General features: G+C 52.6%; 1 protein-coding gene across 2 annotated transcripts in view; it reads left to right on the top strand.

Annotated features, from left to right (window-relative positions):
- The window catches only part of LOC108154658 (E3 ubiquitin-protein ligase highwire), a 52,110-nt gene that overhangs the window by 37,222 nt on the left and 4,294 nt on the right, over nucleotides 1-10,594 (top strand). The window contains exons 13-16 of one of the 2 annotated variants that reach the window (XM_017285005.2): nucleotides 5,293-5,406; nucleotides 5,474-8,208; nucleotides 8,594-9,099; nucleotides 9,161-10,510. In XM_017285005.2, the coding sequence (XP_017140494.1) occupies nucleotides 5,293-5,406; nucleotides 5,474-8,208; nucleotides 8,594-9,099; nucleotides 9,161-10,510 (4,705 nt within the window). Of the gene's footprint in view, nucleotides 1-5,292; nucleotides 5,407-5,473; nucleotides 8,521-8,593; nucleotides 9,100-9,160; nucleotides 10,511-10,594 lie in introns of both variants that reach the window. The other variant, XM_017284998.2, reaches the window with a different exon arrangement.

Raw genomic sequence — 10,594 nt, 5'->3', positions numbered from 1 at the left:
CTACCTTTAACGAATATACCTTGAAGTGTGCGTTACTCGCCTCATTTTGGTCCCTATATTTCTATGGCTCTCTCTCTTTCTCTCTCTCTTTGTGAGAACAGCGACCGGATGATCGCCTCTTCGCTGATTATATTTATCATCTGAACAGTGCTGCCAGATTGTTAGAGTCACCGTACACCAAATTGCAAGAAAAAAAAGCTAGAAAAAAAAAGAAATTGCTTAAAAATAAGCTAACCATTACTAACACATCAGAATAATGTATACTTTAGTTTTATTGAGATACTTTTTTAGAATTTTTAACTAAGTAATGATATAATTTGTTCCACTTCATTATGCTATGGCCGAGTGCTCAGCAATGTACAAACAAATCGCAGCCTCCTGCATCTCTGTTTTTGAGGACTTTCTAACAAAAGGTATTTTGTTAGTTTATGCCATGCTTGCATTGGACGCAATATGTTTTTTAGCGACAGCATGCTGCCGTAATTCGCACAACTCGGCCCCAATTTGTTCCTTATAAGAGCAGCAGTACGATTTTGTGGGATCAGTTGGCGCATTGCGTAGCCACTCCTTAAATTAATTTTTTGTATGTAATGTGCAAACATGTGCAATACTGTAGTCTGACTAAAATGTATCAACGTATAATTATCATACATTTATACACAAAATTGGATGATATACCAAAATACCAACAAGAAATAGAAATGTCCGATTTCTCGCTAAAAATTAATAAATATTACAATTACAAAAATCAAAACACCGAAATGGTTTTGTACTAAATTATTTTTAGCCAAAATAAGCTAAATCAACTTTTAAATAAGCTAGATTTCATGCTATAAGCATTTAAATTGGTTTTCAAGCTATTTTGTTTTAAAATAAGCAAAATCTAGCTTAAAATAAGATAAGATGGCAGCACTGCAGCTGAACAGCTCTTGCTTTTTATCCGACATTTCGTTCTGTAAGAAGAGGAAACAGCACCATCAGAGATTCAGAGTCAATACTTATTCCAAATCGTTGGCCACTTTATGTACACAAATAATTGATATTCACTAAAGTAATTGCTATTTATAAGCAATTTAGCATTGAAATACATACGTATGCGTACACAGAAATACACACGCACACATACATATAGAAGGTGACAGAGCTTTGGAACGATCCGTAATGCAAGTGGGTGGGTGGGTTGGTTGTATATAGCTAAGCTAAGTATATAGAAAGCTTTTGAGTCAAAAAGTAGTTATTAAACGCCGAAAATGTCTCCTGCTCAGGTTATCTTGTTCATGGAGCTCATTTATTATCATCAGTCCACAAAGTCACTCGATGTTCCGATTCACTTAAATATTTTGTAAACTTTGTATAAACATTTTGATTAAACACGAATCTTAGAATAATATTTTTTGTATATAGGAAATGGTTTCTTTGGCACACTGGTCCCCTGGCCACTCTCCGACTCGCACACACATGGTGAAGCATTTCTGCCAGAGTCTGGCTAGGGTTAGAGCGAGAGGGCACGCACATACATGCATGCATGCATACACATGTATATTGTAATTGGTTTGCAAGTGGGAGAGAGACATAAGAGAATTTAATTGCCGGGGGGTAATGGGTAATCCAAAGGGAGGAGAGAGAGAGAGAGAGAGCCAAGCTGAGTTTTAAGTTGCATTGAATGAAAATGCTTCCCCTCGCTCCCTCGCTCCCCTCCTCACCGTTTCTTTGCAGGCAACAAATCAATTTGCGTTCAATTTGGATGCCAGCACGGACACACGACGCATGGAAGGGGTGGGGAGGCAAGCGGAAGTTGAGAGGGTGCCGGCCCGCAGGGAGACACATGCAGAGAGCCCAGGCCATAGATCGTAGCGAGGGAGAGAGATGCGGGCACCTAAATGCAATGCTGTCTCCCTTACACTCAATTATTATATCATTGGATCGAACGGTGATTTGGTTCCTGTTGCTGTTGTTGTTGCTTCTGGCATCAATTGCCCCGAATCTAGCGACTCCCTTCTCATGGCTTGTGTACATACATACATATGTACATACTCTTGTACACACCTATCTGATCAGATATGTACATGTATATAGTATATCGTATAGCTGCCACAGTCTGTAAAATTTAAGAGTGAGCGATAAATGAATTGAATTGAAGTGAACGCACACTCTCTCATGCACTCAGCTACGAGGCTCTCTTTCGCTTTCTGTTGCTTATCAAGTCAACACAGTTTTCCGTATATCATGCTGCGATGAAAATGAATGAAACACACACACACACAAACACACTCTACTCGCCCTCCACATATTACTCCACTTTCCCCTCTGCCCCACAAGCTGTATAATGTTAACTCCAAGGAACATTGAGTAGAAGGTTAGTCCGCAAAGCACCAAGCGAACAAGACAGTGGACTAATGAATTTCAAAGGGGAGACAGGCAGTCTACCTACCTGTTGATAAATATAAATATGTACATACATACATACATATGTATGCACATGTGCATAGCCTCAACTCCAACTTGTTTCCCTGCACTACCGCTGCGCTCTATTTCCATTCGTGTGAGTGCGTGCCCGTAAAGTGGAGGGGTGGGGCTTGGGCAGGATCAGCTGAATGGGTTAAGCGGTGTGTGTGTGTGTATGTCCGTGTGCGTGTGCGTGTGCGTGTGTGTGTGTGTGTGTGTGTGTGTGTGCTGGGGGCTTGGAGTTGCAGTGGAAACGTGTTTTCCCACAGGTAGGCTGCGTCAAAACTTGGTTGATTTCTGCTTTCCTTTGTTCTTGTTGTTGCTATTGTGTCTCCCCCCCTTCCCTCTTCCCCCTTTATCACTCTCTCTCTCTCTCGCTTTGGCCACTCAAGCGCAGGGTTGGCATTGCTCTGCCCATTCTGTTTGTAACCTCGGACATGTGTGTGTGTGTGTGTGTGTGCGAGTGGGGTGGGTGGTGTCGAGCTGGCAGGGCGGGTTGGGACGCCAGCTGGGGGACACTGACATTATCATTTTCGTTGGAAAACTTTGCTCCCCCCCATTCCCATTCCCATTCCCACTCCGATTCCCATTTTCAATTTCATTTTTCAATTCCTTTTCATTTCATTTTTGTATTGTTGTATTTTCTTTTTATGTAATTTTGTGTGTGTGTGTGTGTGTGTGTGTGTTTTTTTTTTTTTTTTTTTTTTTTTTTTTTTTTTTTTTTTTTTAACTAAAGCTAGACAGGGAGCTGTATTGAGTTGGAGCAGTTCGGCGAGTTCTCGTGGCCGAACCTCCAAAGGTAATGGCTGAAGCAGCCGTGTCCGCTCAGAAGCTGTGTGGAATGGAAATTGACCACACCGTGTCGCCTGCCGATCCAATATCGGACATCCGGAATCAGGCGGTGTGTCCACCGTCCTTTATCAGAGCCGTCCCAGCGGCTTTGCCATGCTCTGAGGCTTCCTTCACGGGCCTGCTTGCGCGCGTCTCTCCTTGCCGCGCCGGCCCGGATGGCCTCGGCCACGGCCCTCTCCTCAAGCACCAGAAGGTCAATTGGAAGGACACCCGCCAGGACTATGGCAGCGTCGTCGGATATGGTCCGAAAGCCGCAGCAGATCCGGAGCGCGCAGAGGCGATGAGTGGCTTTTACGCCCCTAGCGTAGCTGGCAACTTTAATTCCATCCGCCCATACGTCTGCTGCGTAGGTCATGGCTGAGCGGACTACACTGGTCAGCAGAATCCTCCTCTCCTGCTTCGGGCCACGGGTGTTCAGCAGTATTCGGAACAGCGCCCGTCTCGTGTTTGCCGCTTTCTCCTGGACGTAGCTTAGGTGTTCACGGAAACTGAGCCTGGTGTCGATCATCACGCCCAGATACCGAATGGCTCGTTTCGACGATAGTCTCTGGTCGCCAACCCTGATGTGAGCGGTTATGATTTGGGGGTGCATCTCTAGCCGAGGAGTGCGAAATATTGAATTTATACAGAACACATTGCATGCCAAACAGTACCTCCAAATTTTAAAAACAAATCTAAAAAGCAGTGCGGAGAAATTTGGGCTCATTACGGACAATAGGGCCAAGTTCAAGTTTTATCAAGACAATGATCCCAAACATAAGGAGTCCAATGTGAGAGCTTGGCTGCTTTAAAACTGTGGAAAAGTTATTGATACACCACTCCAGAGTCCTGATCTTAAACGCATTGAAAATTTGTGGGCCTACTTGAAGAAGAAAGTGGGAAAAAGACAGCCCAAAAACCGCAATCAACAGAAAGAAAGGCCAATAGTGGCAAATTCATTAATGGCCAAAGAGTGGCCAAAACTGATCAGTTCGGTGATAAGACGGTTCAATGAGATAACGTCTTATCAGAGTTATCTGTAGTATTTTTCGTGAATTTTGCCCGTTGAATCTTGTCCGTTAATTCAGACACATGTCCGTGCCTGTTGCTTAAGCATTGTAAGACAATTACAAATACATATGTAGACACAGACAGGCTTCGGGCATCGCACCACCCGCTGTGGCGAGCGATAGCCGAACGTGCGTTCGGCATGCGTCCCTTCCCTCTCGCCCTCTGTCCCCTACGTGCTCCGCTCCTTCCGCTCTTCGGCTCTATCGAAGGGCCAGCAGGTCAACAAGATGGTAATGGAAGGGAAGAGCAGGGTAGGAGAGGGCAGGGCAGGTAGCGGTGTTTTAGCTTTGATGCTGGGATTCTGATTGGATTGGAAATGGATCAGAGCCGGTCTGGGGTTCTGAGAGAGTGTACCCCCAAGGTGCCGAGGGACTGCCACGCCATGAGAGAGGATCAAAAGAGAGAGGGAGAGAGAGAGGGAATGCACTTTTCTGAATTATATTTTTCGGATAACGTAATGATTCAATGACTATACCCTGGTCACAGACCAAGACATTATACACATGTACATCTTACCTATATTTTAAGCCGAAGAAAAGCTATGTACATATATGTATGTATATGAAGGTGATCGGCACGCACACATTCACACGTTTCTATAGTATCTACATATGTGCGTTATCTAAGCCCTATATATGACGAACCCAACGTTTTAAAATATGGGCGAGATAATACCATAACAAAAGGATAAGCGTGTAGTTTCTTATAGAAAGCATTTACTTATGTAACCACTGGATTTTGCCACCTGAAGCGATAATATATATATATATATATATATAATAATGGAATGCGCCTCTTATCTATTTGTATTCCTTTCGGATTGGCTTCTGGAAAGATACATACATATACATATGTATGTATGTATGTATCTTTATCCTTATCTTAAACACAGATTAATGTATCTTCCATGTTAACAATTTCCATATCGCATTCGTTCATTTCCAGATCGCAATCCAATGAACGACAGTTCCTCAAGGACTTCATCAGCGGTGCCCCCGGATCATCGGGGGCCCGCTTGGCGGCCTGGCTCCAGCCAGAGTCCCGCCTAGATCCCAACAAGTGAGTGGAATCGTCATCGTTATATAAGGAGAATGCCCATTGAATTCTAATCCTTTTCCATCCGCAGATGCGAAATGAATCCGATCACAGAGCCACTGCGCTACGGCTGGCCCACACAGGTGACCATCACCATACGGGATCAGTACGGGGATGCTGTTCTCGTGCCCGAGCTGAAGGTGGAGATCAAGGCCATACCGACGGGACCGGGCCCCCATGGACCGGGTGGCGTTGGTGGTGCCAATATCCTGCGGATGCGTCGCGCCTCCTGCGCCTCCTCGGCCTCAGACGCGTGCCTGGGGGGTATGGCGCCGCCACCGCGATTCAACTACGAAGTGACCACCAAGGAGAGGATGTGCTTTAAGGCCATCACCTTCATGAAGCCCTTCACCAACTACTCGTTCGAGGAGCTGCGCTACTCCAGCCCCGTCCAGACGCGCACCACGGACTCGCTCAGCGCCCGGGACATGGAGGACGGCACCTTCAGTGTCCAGTGGACGCCCAACTCCGTTGGTGGCTATTGCCTTGCCGTGATCATCGATGGCATCCATCTGGAGGAGGTCTATCGCGTCGAGGTCAAGGAGGGCGTTCTGCCCCCGCCCACCCAGAGGAGTAGCACCACGCGACGCCCACAGGCGCCCAGCAAGCTGCGACGATTCCAGGTGCGTCACAGCGCCGGCCTGAGAATCCGCTCCCACCCGACACTCCAGTCGGAGCAGGTGGGCGTGGTGCGGCTGGGTGGCATCATCTCGTTCATCGATGAGATCGAGAACGACGACGGCATTTGGCTGCGCCTCTCCACGGAGTCCATACGGCAGCACTGCACCATGGGCTGGTATCCGACAGAGGCCTGGTGCCTGCAGTTCAACCAGCATCTGGCCAAGGTCCTTCTGCAGCCAGTGCTGGATGCCAAGGATGGTGCCCCGCCAGCCAGCCCCACCGGCGGATGCAGTGGCGAGCCCAGCCCAGAGCCAGAGCCCGACCACAGTCCCCCACCGAGCCCCGTTCTGCCCAAGTCGCCCGTTGTCCAGCGCCGATTCTTGGGCGGTCCCGTCAATACGAATCCCTTCCTGTTTCCCACCAAGAGGGAGCGTCAACGTGAACGCGAAAGGGAACGTGAAAGAGAAATGGAACGTGAAAGGGAGAGGGAGAGAGAAAAGGAGCGGGAGAGAGAGCGGGAGGAGCGTGAAAGGGTGCAGCAAATGGAGCCAGAACCAGACCAGGATGTGGATGTGGATGTGGATGTGGATGTGGATGCTGATTTAGAGCCAGAATTGGCAGGTGCGGCTGCGGCTGTGGCTGCTGTAGCACCTCTGCCTGTAGCTGTAGCGGTAGCATCCGAACCGGAACCGGAACCGGAACCGGAGCCGGAGCTGGCGGGAGCGGCAGCGTCGTCGTCCTCCTCCTCGGCGGTGGCGGCCACGGAGCTTCTACCCGCCAATTTTGGCTCCGCCATTGCCGGCGTTGTCGGTGGCGGTGCCATCAGGCTTCAGGCCCTACAAAAATGGTTCAAAGGCGATGCCATCGAGGGAGCCCAGCCCCAGGGCCTGGCTCAAGCACAGGTCCAAGAGCCCAGCCACATGGAGGCATCGTTCTCCCAGTCCCCCCCGCCTCATGGGGGTGTCTCTGTGCGGGAAATGGTCCGGGCCATGGGTCAGGGACAGGAACCCTCGCCCTCACCCTCTGGATCGCCATCGTCATCGATGCGGGGAAATGGCAATCGCAGCAGCAGTCACCAGCAGCAGCAGCAGGATGCTCCGCCCCCACCAGGAGCACAAGCAACGGCGCCCGAGCCGGAGTTCAGTTTGGCCAGCATGCGGCGACCCAACTACACCCCCAGCCAGACGGCGGCCCTGCTCTCCACGCCCAAGCACACGCCCCGTCGAACGGCGGCTGGGGTGGCGGCTGCGGCGGCAGCCGCTGCCGTCCAGGAGGTGGTCTCTGGCCTAGAGGATGATCTCAGTCTGCTGCAGATCACCACAACGACAACGGGCACGGAACAGCAGAGCGAACTCCAGTTGGCTTCCACATCGGCAGCAGCCACAGTTGCCGCCGCCGCTTCCGCTTCCGCTTCGGCAGCGTCAGCGTCAGCGGCCTCCGCTTCTGCTTCCGCTTCGGGTTCCGCATGCGGAGGATCATCGGGCTCAAAGCGGAACACCATGGGACCCATTAAGCGGGCCATGCCCCCGTCCTTTGCCGAGAGCATTCGGGCCGTGTTTGCCGCTCTGCTGTGGCACGAGGGCGTCGTCCATGATGCCATGGCCTGCGCGAGCTTCCTCAAGTTCCATCCCGGCCTGCCCAAGGAGGGGGCCACTGTGGTGACGCGACGTGGCGAGTCGGGCGATGCCCGGCTACAGCTGTCCCGGGAGCAAAAGGCCCAGCAGCGGCACTCGGTGGAGGTGGCCAATGCAGGCCACTACCTGAACATACGACCCTCCACACTGGAGACGCTCACCAAAAGCGGCAACAGTTCGCTGCACAATCGCAGCAAGCATCGGAAGAATACACCCTCCGGGGGAGAGGATCAGCCACTGGGCCAGGGACAGGGGCAACAGCAACAGAAGCTGCAGGCACTGCCGGAGGTGGTCAGTGTGTTGCCGCCGGCACTGCGGTGTCTGGTCTACCTGTGGGAGCAGATCTGCTCCGGCTGTGTGCAGATTGTCCAGACGAACGGCCTCGAACAGCCGCGTCAGCCGCGTCTCCTCTCGCCCATCCACCACACCGATGGCCATGGCCATGACGCGAAGGAGGGCAACCGGGGACACCACATGGACCAAGGCGGATCGGGAGCCAGCGACAAAGAGGGTAAGAAGACCAAGCGCAAAAAGAAGGACGATGGCAGCTGGTGCGAGATCTGTGAGCTCTTTCTACCGATGCCCGTCACCTATCACATGCGGATCGCCCATCCGGGCTGTGGCAAGTCCGCCAAGGGCAAGGGCTACAATTCCGTGGGCATATTCTGTGAGGGCTGGGCGGGCAACTGTGGGGAGGGTGGCAAGGGGGCCTCCTCGTGGTTCCTCATGTGCGATACGTGTCGGGATCGGTATCTGGCCAGCTGTCGCAGCACCAACAACATCAATAGTGTGGCACGCGGCCAGGAGGCCAACTCGGCGGAGGGTGAGTGTGGCCTCCAGCCCAGTACCTTACAACGATTCGCTACAAGTCTCTCCTCTTCTCTCGCTCGTTTCAGATAATGTCCTCAATCTGTTTGGCGTGAGATCCACATTGATTGCCAATGCCGAGGTCTACACCACCATGCGGGAGAATGCCACCTTTCTGCTGGAGCTCTGCTCCAGCTTTAGCTCTGCGGGCAGCAGCAGTGTCAATGGCAGCGGCAGCGGCAGCGGCAGTGGCAGCAGCATGCTATCGAAGCGTTCGCCCCAGTCGATGGCCATGCCGGTGGTCATAGAGCACCATCATCATCATCATCCGTTGGGCGTGGCCGATCTGAAGCCCAGCACCAGTCGCAACAGTCGCATGGCCAGGCTCAGTGGCGGCCCCAAGTTCTGCCCAGGCATCGGTGGAGGCGGCAGCGCCTTTCGCAAGAGCTTCGTGGGTGGACCACCTGCTGCGCCGGAAAACCTCTGGCTGGCCCCTGAGAGCTTTGCCTGTCTGGAGTGCCTGGGCACGGCGGGACACGAGGATCCGCCCTACGAGATGTTCGGCCTGGGCCCCAACGAGAATGCCTTCGATAGGGTAAGTAAATGAGAAGGGAAAATCCATCCTTAGTCTCTAATTTATTCGTTTTCTGGGGCAGCCGCTATCTGAAATATCGTACGAGTCGTGCGATCCCAACAATTACGATATGGCGGGACCTGGCTCTATGGCCCCTGGCACGAGTGCTGCTGCCGCAGCTGGGGCCGTGTCCAAGTTCCATCGCAGCTACTCCATGGGCCAGGGCTGGGCCTCGCTTGTCCAGCAGTCACAGGCCCAGCCCCAGCAGCCGCATCAACAGCAGCAGCAGCAGCAGCAGCAGCAACAGCAACAGCAGCAGGCGCTACATCAGCAGGATACGCCACCAAAGGTGGTGTACAGGCGGAGGAATAACTTCACCAGCGAGAGCGAGGGAGCCAGGCTCATCTGCTATCCATCGGAGCATTTGCGGCGCCTGGTGCCGCACAAGCTGCTGGCCAGCGTTACGGTTATCCAGACAGGCGCCTCCACATCGGCTGCGGCTGCGGCAGCAGCAGAGGGAGACGCCCAGTCGATCAGTCCGGGGCCAGAGCAAGGAGGATCTCATGGAGCAGGTAGCTCCCTGCTGTCCCGCCCGGCGATGGCCTTCATCACGCAGAAGCACGAGCTGGAGCGACTGCGGGCAGCCATGAGGCGGAGCCTGCGGATCTCCGTCTGCCGCAGCTACTCGCTGCTGGCACTCAACTGGCTCCTGCGCAGCGTCACCCAGGGCGTTTGTCTGCACGATCTCATGTGGTGGTTCGTGAGCTCCCTGGAGACGGCCGTTACCCATCTACCAGATGGCCGATACGAGGAGTCCCCGGACATGGCGCTAGAGCATCCGGCAGCCTATACACAGATCAGCGGTCGCTTTGCCCACCTGATCACCCAGTCGCTGCACGTGCTCCTGCAGTCCGTGGCGGACCTGACACTGCACTTGCCACCAGGATCGCCCCTGCAGCGGGTGGCTATCCAGTGCTTTGGCATACGATTCCGGCAGGCCGATCATCAGTTCCTGCACAGCTCCCATGTCTTTGGCAACATCTCCAAGATCCTGTCCAAGTCGGATGAGCAGAACGATGCCATGGCCGTGTCCACGCTGCTCAAGTCCGAGTCCCACTGCGATGTCGAGCAGAATCAGCTGAATGCCGCTGGATCTGGCTCTGGATCCGGGGCGGGCTCGGGATCGGGCTCCGCATCGGGTGGACCGGGGGGCAGGGTTGTTTCCTACACGGACCTCGCTGGGATGTTCGATATTGCTGTGTCGTCGAGGCCAGCCATGGCCGAGTCCCTCACTGACAACTCCACGGAGACGTTCTGGGAGAGCGACGAAGAGGACCGCAACAAGGTCAAAATCATTGAGGTGTCACTCATCAGGCTCACATATGCCTGTCGCTTCCTACTCGTCCACATCGACAACAGTCGCGATATTCAGGTGAGTGGAAGAATACTCTCAGATGCGAGTAGAGCTCCGCGCCTCGTATGTCCTTCGAATGGTAACAAAGAGAGTGATGCCATT

Source organism: Drosophila miranda, chromosome XL (assembly GCF_003369915.1).
Source record: "Drosophila miranda strain MSH22 chromosome XL, D.miranda_PacBio2.1, whole genome shotgun sequence".
NCBI lineage: Eukaryota > Metazoa > Arthropoda > Insecta > Diptera > Drosophilidae > Drosophila > Drosophila miranda.
The sequence above is the reverse complement of the archived record's forward strand: the minus strand, read 5'-3'. Positions and strand labels throughout refer to the sequence as shown.